This window comes from Lineus longissimus, chromosome 2 (assembly GCF_910592395.1).
Source record: "Lineus longissimus chromosome 2, tnLinLong1.2, whole genome shotgun sequence".
Classification (NCBI taxonomy): Eukaryota; Metazoa; Nemertea; class Pilidiophora; order Heteronemertea; family Lineidae; genus Lineus; species Lineus longissimus.
The window spans coordinates 7,285,142-7,299,391 of record NC_088309.1 but is presented as its reverse complement, the minus strand read 5'-3'; the positions used below and the strand labels follow the sequence as shown (position 1 = coordinate 7,299,391).

The following is a 14,250-nucleotide window of genomic DNA, read 5'->3' as shown; positions in this document are numbered from 1 at the left end:
CCAGTGTAAACATGGCCAGATAGGAAGTTCTCAGTTTTCACAGAATTGCAGTGAGTTTTTTCTGCAAAATCCGGTAAAGGTGTATACGATTTTGTAATGAATTTCGCAGTTAGATTGCAATAGTGTTGGGGTACCTTATTAACATTCAAGTTTGCCTAAGTGTGGGCCATGTTACTATACATTTTGTGTGGAAACGGAGTGACTAAAAGTGAAAGTAAACAAGCCCTTCGGCGTGATTGTTTCGGTTTGGTGTACGTACGTGAATGGTCTAATGTATCTTCAATTGTGACCATGGCGACCTTAATACATGATTGAGGGGCTAAGTCCGTCAGAGGAGAACTCGTCCAGGTCACCACCGTGGCAACAAAACATGGTTTCGGATAGGTGCCACCTCTGGAGTCATTTTCTTTCTTTCTGCGGTGGGGAATAATTAAATCCAATGTTTTTACAAGGTTGAAGTTGAAGGTACAGACAATTTCGACCAAGTTTGTTGGGGCTGACCAGTCGTCATGCGTTTCACCTGGAACAAAAGGTCACGGTGGCTTACTGTCTACTTGTAAGAGTGACTCAATGCCAAAGGCAATGGAATGAGAACTTTACTACTGAGACTTAAATTCAAAATTTCAGGTCTTCATCAATATGCCGAAGACAAAAGCGTCGTCTCAGCGGAAGCAGAAGTCGAAATTCATACCCTATGCGACTGGATTCAAACCTCCATCAGAATCAGAGCAGAGGAAAGCCATTAGTGCCAAATCATTGCCGAAAGAACTTGAGCCTAATGACTCCTTTTTCTCCCCCGTTCCTGCCCCAACCTCTGCCGATGACTGGTTAGCACAGTATAATGAGGAAGGACAGACCTTCACAGATTTCCTTGAGGAAAATCCATGGATTTCTTCTCTGAAACGCAAGGCAGCCAAACAAACTTTCGTATCACGTGGAAACAGTCTTCCTGAAAAATATCCTGATGGAAAAATCTATCTACTTCCTCTAGGAGAATTTTCTTGTGGTTCTTCCCCTAACTTCAACATCCTTGTTGAGTATGCTCAGGCATTCTTCTGTTTGCCAGTTGATGTTTTGCCTGGTGTACCACTTGAGAGTGACGAGGGCTCATCATCTGTTCACTGGGTGGAAGCAAGGAGGCCAGGAAGTAAGTTAAGATTGCCATGTATATCTTAAATATTCAGTTGAGAGCTGGGTGTCAATAGGACATTATGATACCAACCTGAAAATGGCCAAATACAGCTTCAGTTTTTATGGTGTTATTTAATATTGGTTGTTTTTCAGGTTCATTGCGATCAAGGAAGATAACAAGACCACAAAAGTTCCACTTAGATTCTCGACACAATGATAAAAGTGGTAAACGCCAGCTCCAAGTCAACTCCATCCTTGTCAACCTGAAGAGGAACATTCCAAATGATGCACTTTGTTTGATCGCACTCACGATGGAAGATTTGTATCAAGCCTCGAACGATTTGTTCGTTGCTGGAATGGCTGCGGGAAATCATCGTGTCGCTGTGTTTAGTTTCTACCGCTACGATCCTTCCATGGCCTTTTCGATTGAACATTGGTGGGATACAAACAAAAATATTTTGGTGGATGAAGAGGAGAGAATGAAGATGATAATTCAGAGAAGCTGTAAGCTTTTGGTTCATGAAGTTAGTCATATATTAGGCCTAGATCATTGCATATTTTTTTCATGTTGTATGAATGGTTCTGGGCACCTTAAGGAGGATTTCAGTCAGTCTATGCATCTTTGTCCAGTCGACTTGCACAAGTTACATTTCTTGTGCGGGTTTGACATAATTGAAAGGTACGGGAAGCTATTAGAATTCTTTGAGAAATATGATTTGAAGGAGGAGGGGGATTGGGTTAAGAGGAGATTAGAATATCTCAATGAAGAGCATGTGTGATACTGTTTACAGTTGGAACTTTTAAGGATTGACCATAGGTACCGCTATTTTGGCTAGATCTCAAAATCCGTAAGCAATTAAAACTCTTTCCAAAAGAATTGAATGCTCATTTTAAATCCGGGAGGCTGTTTTCTGAAAACAGAACAGACTTCCGCCCTTGAAATGAGTATTTACTACATTTTGAAAAACTTCTAATTGCCTTATGATTTCAAGTTCTAGCCAAAATGGTGGTACCTATGGTCAACCCTCAGGCATTCTCCGTTTGTTCAAAAATTTGACAGTTGAACTCGAATTTGAAAATTTCTAATTGTGTAAAAATAGTCTGAATCCAATTTTCAATAATTGTGTAGACAGATATACATTGCTATTACCATGCTGAAAGATATTTGTGTGGCCTTATGTTAAATAGAATAGTTTACCACATTTGTATTGTTTCATCATATTTTATTTTGTTTTTTTGCACAATACTGAAATACATATTTGTGCCATCATAATATATTATCAAGTATTCGATGAATACTTGATATTATCTATTGAAATCTGTCATACATTATTATATTTCTATACATTTGGAGTGCTCTCTTTTTTATCATAGTATAAGTTTAATGAAGTCTATCTTGCAAAATAACATTTTTCCTGCAGGCGAATTGAAATGATGTTCTTGAACAAACTAGGTTTAGAAAACAAGATAGAGGGACTAGATTATTCATATTGTCTGGGCGTGCGTAAAGCTTTAGCTGGGGACAAATAATTAATGGATCACCATTGTCACTATTAATCCCATCATTGAATTTTTAATGTATGCAATTTTTGGCAATCAATGGTCACAGAGAAAAGGTTACATTTTGTTTCTTTGAAGGGAGAATATCTGTTGGTCCCTTATGTTTAACTGAAATAAAGGTGGAGGTACCATTTATTTTATTATTCGCCAAGACTTTTAATCTCTATCTAACCTTTAATCAGACCTTAGACTGGGTATGGAGCTTTTTATTTATAGCGTATATGTATAACTTAATGATAACTAATTTATTATTATTGTCTTGTAAAGAATTATATATAAACATATCAGAGGTTTGTATTTCATTTAGATAACAAGATATTTTTTCATTGATTGCTAAATAATCATGAAAGCTGATGTGATAATGATATGCATACTTGACAGTGTGCATGTATTTGTGTGTAATAATTTATTTAAAATGAAGCACAAATATTTGTGCAGAAGGACATTTTAAAGGGCCGCTCCGTTTGTTAAAAAAATTGAAAATTTAACTCTGATTATAAATTTGGCAATGCCACTGTGTAGCCGGATATAAAAATACTTCAGCAAATTTTGCATGCATAACTGCACTGCGGCATTGTGTATTGCTTTTTTTCTGAGCCAACAGTGAATACAATGAACGCAAGTGGAGTACCTCTTTAAATAGTCTGTTGTAGGGCTGGGGTGTGCAAGATTGTTCCTCAGGCTGGTAAGAGCCACTTTGGTCATTTTGAGGAAATTATCATTGAAAAATAACATAAGGTCTGTGACTTACAAGTTGGCAGCAATGGCACCTAGTCTAATACATAAAGAGTTGTGCTTAGAGATAATCCATAACATTTGATAATCCTAACAATGTTAGGAAGAGGGGGAGGGCAGGTAAGAGGCTTTTCAGGATTGTCTTTTTAGATAAAAACATTGATTTGTTAGAGTTCCTGGCTGTGTATAGTTGCGTAGTTGTTAATAATTTATGTTAGGATTCGGGGGGAAGGGGTCAAACTCAATACAAACATTATCAGGATTCTGAAACACAGTGATGTTTATGGACAATCTCCAACCTGGCTCTTGCTGTCAGTGAAAGCGATATTTGGGGGGGGGGAATGAAAAGCAGTGTTTAATTTCAACAATGCCGTTGTGTAGACAGATGTGCAATACTATAGATACCAAGTTTGAGCAAATTTGTATGCATAATAGTACACTACAGCATTGTGTGTAACAGCTTTTCTATTTTCTTGAGCTATCACTAAGTACAAATGGTGTATCCCTTTAAAAGCTTTTAGACAGTTCCGGGATAAAACGTTAATGTGGATTAGAAAGGACAAAAAATAGGCCTGGCCTTAAAACATATTTTATTTTAATGCAATTTTTGGAATTTTGTTTATTTTGCTCATGTTGCTATCCCTGTGAGTGGTTGCATGTTTCTGATGAATTTCACTTGTCATGTCATACCAATACTGCTGTTGCTGATTTGGTTGTGATTAATGCTTCACTAATAAAAGTATGAGCTCAACAGAAATTACAAGTCTTGTTTACTTCCTGATTTACATTATCTATTTTCTTCTTCTGCATTCATATTTTCCTTAACCATCATATCCTTGCCTAGTGCCTCCAAAAGCGTCCAAGACAAATCGGTTGTTTGCTGCGAGTCTTGGACTTTTCCCAGCTTCGTCTTCACTGACTTTGGCTGCAGCCAAATGTCATGTCTTCTACAAGATGTTCGTTAGGGGACAATTGACAGAATGTGTCTAGGCGTTAAGTCATCAAGTCTGCTTCTGTAGGGACAGTTGGATGGAGTTGTGGTCCAGATATGTGGACGGTATACTGTTGATAACAACAATGGCTTTCTTCAGTTATCATCATTATTCCAACTTCCCCTCGCTGCATATTCTCTGAGCCCACCACAAGTTTTCAATATCAATACATTAGCAGTAATTCTCTGCAGAAAATGGTCAGGAGACGTCTTGACAACAACCTGTGATTGGAGAAAAGTGGCAGTTGAGTTGGTTGTACCCACAAGATGTTTTAAAGACATCGCCGGCCGAAGACAAACAGGGCGGTCTCAACCGAATCGGTTCAAACTTGTTTAACGACAATAACAACGATAAAATGTTTATGTTTTCAGATCTAGTTATAAAGTCAACTTTACATCATAATCTGACCATTTGATTTCTATGAAAATCATTTCGACTGAAAAAGCAACATTTGAGGTATGTAAAAACTGACATAAAAGTAAAATTTATGATCACACCTTTTCAAAATAAGTGATAATTGTATCCGATAAAAGAAACGGGCAGATATTTGTGTACAATATGATGTACTCCTTTTTTCTATTGTTGGACATAATGCCACACCTGTCATTTAGTAAAATCTTCTTTGCTATTTAGTGACAGTGACAGTCACCTTGAACAGTTGAACACGGACGGCATAGGCCTTAACAGCAACAACGAGACCATGCTGCCTCTCAACATATAAAGGCTAAGCCCTGCTTAGCTGCTATCATTCATTCATTGCTAATAATGTTGTCTCTTTTAAAGCTGAAGCTATGATAAAGACAGAGAAGTTGCTGCGCATTAAGAACCAGAGTGGACATTCAGTCAAGATTGTTCGAGAGCATTATCTCAGAGAAGACGTTCCATGCCAAAGCCCGTTGTGCCTTGCTGGATGTAAAAGTTCTGGTAAAGCCCTTATAAATACAAGTTTATTTTTTCTGGATTTCCAATTGTACACTACACTGCTGTTTGTGATTTTCCAAAGTTCTTGAATAGAGGACACGTGTAAGATGACTTGCTACTGTGAAGTGAGATGATACAGCAGCTTGTCTTGGTGAAGACATGGTCAGAAGCTGCCACTGACAGAAGACAATGGCAAAGGTCCCTTGCACTTTTGATGGGTTTAAGCATCATGTTGCACTTAAGTAAGTAGTTGGCCGACGATACATTGACGTCAGAAGTTTATTGGGCTAGTGTTAGTAACTCCGTCTTCGGTCAGATCAGATATTGAAATCTTGCATAATCTCAATTCCAGGAACATGTGTCAGACTTCCCTGCAATGTCACTCACTATCTGATCCCTGATGGGACAGTTGCCAAGGATTTCTTAGAAATGTTGGAGTTTCCTGAAATCAGTGGAATCATTTTCATGCAGACGGTGGCAAGCTATGTAAGTATTTCTGACAGTCTGTAGGTTCTGAGTGTATAGCCTTTTCTACAATACATGCGCCTTGAGCTTATTGTCCAGGCCATAGCCAATACCTGAGTCACTTTGCCAATGAAACATATCAAGTGCCCAGCCCTAGTAGCACACAATAAATGGTGAGCCAACAGTGCAACACAGATGAAAAAGAAAGCAGAACTGATTGCGGGTCATACTGCCAAATTTCTAAGATACAATTGAAAATTGGTGCATGGTCAAAACTTGGAACATGACCTGTCAATCAACTGTCCAGATCTCAATCTTGCAGTGAGAAAAAATATATTGGTTGCTATTCTATTATTGGTGGATGCAATGGCAAAGCAGTTTCATTCTGGGAGATTCTCATTTTAGCTCACTATGACTCCACTCTTTGCATCTGTAGGTGAGTTTTGAGGGTGGAAGGAGGTTACAGAATAGACTTTCAAACCTGATCAAGGACTGCAGAAAACAGTGCATAACATTCCACAATGAGTTTCAGAGGTACTGCTACTGTCCTCGTCTGCCTGGTGAAAACTACAAAAAGTGGGTTTCGAGGTGAGTGCATGAGCAGTCTTGATATCAAGGGTGGTTTCTGACTATGTTATAATTAATAGCCGCAACCTTTCATAGACAACTTGTTTATGAATATGCTTTCAAGCCATACCGCAAGATCAAGACGACAATCACCATAGTGTTACTTCTGGTAATGAATTTTCACCCCAAACTTTTTCATTATGGAATTCAATTAGGTGAGAAGTACTGCTTGCTGAAACATAGGATGACTTGTGTCTTATCATTTCAGAAGTACATATGAAGCAGCGCAGTGGTTCTATAACCATTTGGCGGCACAGATTCCCATTGTGATGGTGTCAGAAGATCCAGAAGTTGTGACAGAGTACTTAAGCAAAACTGCCGGGGTATTCGTACTGGGTCTTGAAGGCTACATGACAATGTTCTGGCCAGACTTAAAGGCTTCTCATGACCTCTATGAATCGTTAGCTGCATCTATACAGGAATCAAGACAGAAATGTAAGTCCTTATTCTGTGTATTTTGTTGATTGACCCCTGATAACGAAAGATGGGATGAATATATTTTTGGAAATTTCTTTGAGGGACCCAGTCTTATTTCATGCAATTGAAAACTTGAAAATTACATGTAGGTATTAGATGCAGAGAGGAGTTGAGAATTGGGTGTGTAAATAGTTTCTCTTCTAGAGTCTGTACATACATATGTGACAATTTTGCATTAACTTGGGTCGATTTTCCGAACAAATATATTTTTTTCAATGAACATTAAAAATATGGTTGTGGCTGATAGAACAAATGTCAGCTCGGGTGTCTCTTCCTGCATTATTCTGCAATTTTACATCACTGTCTTTTCTTCATGTTTATTTTCTCGTTCAATTTCAGTGAAAGATTATTCAGGTTACCAGCCGGCGGATGTGTTGGAGTCTGGCATCAAAAGCGGCCATCTTTTTAAAGGCATTCTGAGAGTAGACAAGTACAATGCACAACAGGAAGCATTCATGCAAAGTCTTGGGTAAGTAATATGATAGTGTAATGCATGTAGTCACAAAATAATAAAGTGCTCTTATGTGATTGGACTGTTGAAACACTGTGTTGTAATGTTCCTTGAATAGAAGTTTTCAAGAGCCATTTTGAACACTAGATGGTACATGTAATTGCCAAACACTAGCCTGCTGGGTCCGTTGATGGATCAGTCATAAAAAACAGCTTTCTTAAATTACTATATCATTATCATTATTATCATGACTATCATCGTTTTACGTAGGTCTGATGCGAAATTGGGTGGATACTCCTCTGATATTCTTATCTCGGGCCAAGCATGCAGGAATCGCAGTGTCCATGGTGATGTGGTTGTAGTTGAGTTGCTTCCAAAAGCTGAATGGAAAGGAAGGTCCAATGCGCTAAAGGACATAGTTGAAGGTAACTGTGAAAGAGAATTTTTCTTGCCGGATCCTGATGTAGTATGTTTGATAAATGACACACTAGAATCGGGACACCTCTTCTTTCAGAAAGCCAAGATGATGTGGATGCACTAAAAAGCAATACCATGCCAAGTGGCCGTGTTGTGGGAGTCCTTCAGAGGAACTGGCGGGATTATGTGGCATCATTTGTCGAAGAAAAGGAATCGGAGAAGTCAACGAGGCGAGGTGGGAAGGTGCTTGTTTTACCTTGGGATTATAGAATACCAAAGATTCGAATCAGCACACGCCAAGCAGAATCCTTAAAAGATCACAGGTGATATTTTACCTCTACATAAATCTTAGTGATTTACTGTGAACTCAGAATACCGGCTTCAGTTATTTTGCTGCCGTTAATTTCTTTGATTAGTGAAAATGTCTTCTTTGTACAGTTAAAGTTATTACTGAATCAAATGGAGTATTTGAAGTGTAATCAGACTAATCTATCTCTACAGGATTCTGGTGAGAATCGATTCATGGGAAGTGGATTCGCAGTATCCAAATGGCCACTTTGTCAAAAGTCTTGGACCTATCGGTGACCTGGAAACAGAGATCAGTTGCCTTCTTATTGAAAAAGAGATTGCAGTTCGTCCGTTTTCTGAAGGCCAGGTTGGTATACATGTAAACCCTGAGACTTCTGAATTCATGCTATAAATCAATTGTACTTCAGCAGTTCTCCCATAACTCTAGTTGTCAATAAGTTTTGTTGTGGCTTGCGATGTAGCTTTGCCTGGCCCTGTATTGTCAAGATTTTGGGAAAAAGGCCACAAACCTTTCAAGCGGAAAACTATAAGGGAGAGGGGAAATGAAAATAAGAACTTATAATGTGGGTAATTGTGATGAAAATTACATAATATGCATCTTGCTGAGATTTATCAATTTTATCTATTCTGCAGTTGAAAGAGCTTCCAGTGAACACAGAAGAGAAACCATGGATTATGGAACAAGAGGAGATAGGGCGGCGAAGGGACCTCAGACAGTCACATCTCGTGTTTAGCATAGATCCAAAGGGATGTGAGGATGTAGATGATACATTATCTGTAAGGTAACACATCAAAAGCAAGAGTTGGTTTCCTTGTTTTCTCTGTTTATAGAGTGTCCCCAACTAAAGCTGTAGAGAACCATGCATTCCTCAAATTTGCTCAAACGTTCTGCAAAATTTTTTCGAGTGTACCAATAAGTTGTTTAGCCCCGAGACAGTTTCCACCATCCAAAATGATATATCATTAATTATTCTGGTGTGTTTTGAGTGATCTACTGGTCCATTCTTCATTCTTCTAGAAAACTACCTAATGGTCACACAGAACTTGGTGTTCACATAGCAGACGTCACATACTTCGTTAAACCAAATTCTCTCACGGATCTCGAGGCACAGTCTCGCTCTACTACAGTCTATCTAGCTGACCGACGATACGACATGCTCCCACCCATCCTCAGTGCTGATCTCTGCTCCCTTGTGTCTGGAGTCGACAGGTGACCTTTTTTCCTCACTTTGTTCTACATATTTTTGCCACAGAACTTATTTGAAACCCAGCATGGTCAGATTTGACCTAGGCCCAATTGCTGCTCAGTCCCTCAATGGTCTTGTAACCTTGTGGCTGCTGAATGACTCCCCAGTGAATTGCTGTGGAGACTGGGATTATGATAATCCCACCACATGTTTGGCCAGCACGGACAGGGAAGAAAGCAAAGGAACTGAAGTAGATCTCTTCTACTATCAATGCATACATGTAATGTACATCTCATTTTTAACACAGCTGAGCAATAACTTCTTGTAATAAGTACGCTTCCAAATCTTGTGGCTTTCATGTTGTTGGTTGATCTGGCTGTCCTTCTTAGTTTGTTAAAGGTCACCATGTATGAAGAACATTCTTGGTCTTCTTTCAGATATGCTGTCAGTGTGATATGGGACCTTGATGAAAACTATGAAGTTGTTGATGTCTGGTATGGGAGGACTGTTATACGATCGAAGTACAAGTTGTTCTATGAGGTAAGTCCATGATAGTATAAAAGCTTCTGACCAAAGAAGCGATAGAAGGGGGAAACTGGCTTGACAGAAAATGACAAAAGTACTGTGTAGAGCCAGAGCCACCCAGGATGAATTACCTATTGATGACATCAAGAGTTTGCTAACCCTGAATCCAATATTGCAAATTTTGTCTTACTTAAAATTGCAATAATAGTAACGGAGATTTGACACAGTGAATGTCCATATTTCAGAATATTTGACTCTCTGGATGGATGAACTACGTGTAGCTCGGACCCTGTCAGTGTTAGGGAAGATTGTGTTGGATAGCTAAAAACACTGGTGATGAAGATCTTTTCCAAACTAAGGATTTATTCGAAACGTTTCATAATTCCAGATAGCTCAAGCAATGCATGATGGGGCCATTGATAAAGAACTGGTAGAAAATATCCTGGAGTTGCAGTCATGTGGTGAAGTAGAAGTGTGTCAAAGGTACAGTTGTTTCTAAACTGACTTGAATCAAACTAATTGGAAATCTAGGAGTGGCTGTGGGCCAGTGGCTCAGAATCTCTGTGTAACATTTCAAAGAAATACAAAATTAATTTTGACATTTTCTCAAACTTATCTGACTATTCCAGGTTATATGAACTACGCCAAGCTGTTAATATGTTGATGAAAATTGCCCGAAATTTCAAAGCCCGTCGAGTGTCCGGAGGTGGAATTGAGCTGGAAGGAGTAGAAGTTCAAGTTCAGTTAGACGACTCCAAGAACATTGAAGACCTCGTGCCAAAAAAGGTACTCAAACCTCTTTAATTTGCACGCCTAATAGGGGATACAATTACAAATTTTTTGAGTGTTTAATTCTTTACCAAATAAAATTTTGCTTTCTTTCCAAGAGTTTGACTTTAAATTTTTGTGTTTTTTAATTTCAGCCATTAGAAATCCATGAAACAATAGCAGAATGCATGATTTATGCCAATCACTGGGTGGCCAGGAAAATATCTGAGGCCTACCCCACCCAGGCCCTCCTTCGACATCATCCCCCACCGAGACAAGAACAGTTCACAGCCCTAGTCAACTGTGCAAAATCAAAAGGGTTTACAATTGATACAAGTTCAAACAAAGCTTTGGCTGAATCCCTTGATAGATCCGACGTACCGGGCGACCCTGTCATTAATAAGGCAAGTACTGGAGTGATGAAGGGATTACATCTCAAAGACTGGACCAGAACATTCTGCCTCAGCATGGGCGTGTATTCCTGCTGGCTTTAATAGCTCCTCTCACCATAGGTTGAGGATCAGAGTGAGATTGAAATGGCATTCCATAATGGAAACTGAGGACGTTTAAGATCAAGATAAAAAAGATGGGCAACAGTGAACATATTTGGATCTCACATATTGGAGACATTTTGCATGTGCTCTAAAGAAAAGTTATAACCGGTATGCAAATACAATTCTTTAATATCATTAAAACCCTACATAGGTTGGTTCCTCAGTTGATAAAAGTTGAGTGGGCTGAATGTTTTTGTGAACGTCGCCCAATGTATAGGCCTGAACTCATTGTGCATCTTTCTTTTTTTCAGTTGCTCAGATCACTAGCCACCCAGGCCATGTCCAATGCTCTGTATTTCTCCACTGGTTCTCTCCAAAGGGATCACTTCTTCCATTATGGCCTTGCATTGGACAGATACACCCACTTCACCTCCCCCATCAGGCGATATGCCGATATTATCGTAAGTTTGTTGCACCAGTACTGGCGCATGGAATTATAATTGTCGCATATTTAACAAATGTTAAACAGTAGATTCTAGTTCAGTAGAACCTCTTTATTAAGGACACCTTCGGGACTGACTAGTGCTGTCCTTAATAGGGAGGTGTCCTGATTAGAGAGATCAAATTGAATAGAATCAACCAATTTGGGACCAAAACTAGTGTCCATAATAGAGAGATGATCACAAAGGGATGTGTCATAGAGTTTTAGAGCCTCTTAATATCTCCTTGTTGATCTCCACTCAATTTCTGTTCAAATTTGTTTACAGGTACACCGGCTGTTGTTGTCTGCCGTTGGTGAACAGGAATCAGTGTTGCCTAGCAACATGGAACTCGACAGTCTGAGCCAGCATATCAACACAAAACATAGGGTAAGTCATGGTTCAGTCTGTTATATTTTGTCTACAACGTTACTTACATTCGTAGTTTGATGGAAAGTGGTAACAAGTTAAGAAATACTAATATGTGTTCAAATGGGGCTTCACTACCTGCTTTATCCTTCTTCTGTCCTTTCTTCTCGTTAGGCTTCCCAGCATGCCCAGAAATCATCACAAGAACTCTTCCAGGCGCTCTTCTTCAAGAATCGAGACCCTGACGACGAGTGTCTCAAGGTCGAAGGTGTTGTTTACCAAATCAAGGCAAACGGAATGATCGTCTTTATACCACGGTATGGCATGAAGGGTCCCGTCTACCTCAAAGACAAATCGGGTCAAGTTGTGTATCTGACCAGAGATGGAACGATTGAAAGGACTGGTGGCAATCTGGTCAGGGAAGAGGACAGGATAGCAGTCAACTGCAGCTTTGGATCACAGACTTACAGACTATTTGATCATGTGGTGGTAAGTGGATTTCGCTTTCCTCAGGTATGCTTAAGCAAAAACTGTAGTGTTTATTTGTTGACAACATGGTTTGCATGTGTAGGTTGTGATTTCATGGGGTGCATTTTCAGCAAAATCTCCCAAAAAAGCTACTCTGTAAAGAAGATGATGATGTTGATGATGTTGACAACTTTATATGCGGCTACCATCAGAGACCATAGAAAGACTTACGCTTGTTTAATTCAAAGGTTTACAATTGTTTCAGGTCAGGATTGTTCTCCGTGACTCCCACGCACATGCTTGTTCAGTAAGCCTGGAGTTAGTGTCGAACAGATGTGGACCTAAAGGCAGCAAGGGAAAAGAATCCACTGCGATCAAGACAGATATTGTTAAGGTCTGTAAAGTTTGACCTCTGGGACTTGTTTTATCAACAACACCCAGTGTCGTGGACAGAACACTCATTGCCAGTTGTCCGTTTGGTTCCATTTTAGTGGAATACAATAGAGTTGGAATGTTGATTTGGATAATAGGGGTGCCCAATGAGCATGTAGTCCCTATCATGGTGATAAGCTTATCCCTATTCCATGCAATGGTGATGGTATTTTTTGAGAGAAATGCTTCTGAAAATCATTTTCAGTTACATGTATATCAGTTTCACATCACCTATACTACGTATGTTCATTTCTTACAGGAAGTGACACAATCCATTGATGTGAAATACTCACAGGAGCAAGACTTGGATCTTGGTGAAAACTTCAACCAACTCAAGACGCTCTATGGACAAAGTGACGAAACAAAGAGCCTTTATACATTAGTGGAGTCTTTAAAGGAAGCAGCATTGGCACCCACATAGTGACTTTGGATTCAATGCTGTCTCACTGAAGCAGCATTGGCACCCACATAGCGACTTTGAATTTAAAGCTACATCACTGTCCGGAATTGCATTTAGTATTTGTGATGTGTGGCTTACCCAATCAAGGAAACATTTCCATCCATTTGTATCGACACCCATGTGCATCTCAGAGAAAATATCACAAGCTTCAAAATAATTTGAAACCAATTTGTGAAGAATGACAAATACAATTTTTATGGCACACCATTGTTTTCTTATTTTCTTGGCTATGTTCATATCCCATTCCAGTATGTTTTCTATTGGCGACATTGGATGTGACAATGTCATTAATAAGCCCAAGTCCATAAGGGGCCATCCATAAAGTGCATACATATAAGTACCTGAGCAATGATTTACGGATCCTGAACACACCTTGTGTGCTCTGGCCGTAACCATTTGTACGCATATGCATCATTCTACAGTGAATACAGGTAGTGCGTAATGACCAGTGATGAATTTTGTGAGTGGCACATATGCCACAAGGTCATAAGTGTGATGTTATTTCGAGAATATGGCAAGATGGTGACACAGACAACACTCCCTGAAAGCATACTGAACTTCAAGCAGTATTCCCTCTGTACCCTCCATGTTGTCTGGAAGCTGGGAAATGTCATTACATTGGTCAAGATGCCTGGAAAGGTCCTCGCCACAAAAATGGTCTCCATCCCTTGCTTTGGGGTTAGATCGCCTTCCCCCTGTATGCATCCCATACTAACCCCTCTCAGTGACTATGTTTCTTATGGACAGCCCCTTAGATCATTTATTGGAAGGCTGTGGTGATCACAAAGGTATGCATGTTTTTGAGACATAAGGAAGATAACATGTCTTGAGGACACAGAAAAGACAGCTTGTCTAGGGACAAGACATTGCGCATGACAGAGGATACCACATAGGTCTCTGGTATCATGCTCTGTAATGTGGTCATATCGAGAAAAAGGATTCTCAGAAGCACTTTTTTATTCATATGAAGAAGACATCAAAAT

The 14,250-nt window shown here is 39.4% G+C and overlaps 2 protein-coding genes across 3 annotated transcripts; both read left to right on the top strand.

Moving 5' to 3' along the window:
• The first annotated feature begins 10 nt into the window (after positions 1-10).
• On the top strand, positions 11-4,172 carry LOC135482464 (archaemetzincin-2-like). Of its 2 annotated transcripts, none has more exons than XM_064762478.1 (3): positions 11-50; positions 628-1,147; positions 1,285-4,172. In XM_064762478.1, exons 2-3 carry the CDS (start codon positions 640-642, stop codon positions 1,908-1,910), a joined length of 1,134 nt encoding a protein of 377 aa, XP_064618548.1. In that variant the 5' UTR covers positions 11-50; positions 628-639; the 3' UTR covers positions 1,911-4,172. The 2 variants fall into 2 exon arrangements, with proteins under 2 accessions (XP_064618548.1, XP_064618549.1); XM_064762479.1 differs by having other exon boundaries at positions 17-73.
• A 582-nt stretch (positions 4,173-4,754) lies between these two features.
• On the top strand, positions 4,755-13,469 carry LOC135483599 (DIS3-like exonuclease 1). Its single transcript, XM_064764575.1, has 20 exons — positions 4,755-4,874; positions 5,202-5,342; positions 5,692-5,825; positions 6,241-6,392; positions 6,640-6,866; positions 7,248-7,377; positions 7,630-7,784; positions 7,874-8,099; positions 8,278-8,431; positions 8,719-8,867; positions 9,104-9,295; positions 9,710-9,812; positions 10,186-10,280; positions 10,427-10,583; positions 10,721-10,969; positions 11,371-11,520; positions 11,827-11,928; positions 12,082-12,396; positions 12,641-12,769; positions 13,067-13,469. Exons 2-20 carry the CDS (start codon positions 5,210-5,212, stop codon positions 13,226-13,228), a joined length of 3,114 nt encoding a protein of 1,037 aa, XP_064620645.1. The 5' UTR covers positions 4,755-4,874; positions 5,202-5,209; the 3' UTR covers positions 13,229-13,469.
• Positions 13,470-14,250: the final 781 nt, after the last annotated feature.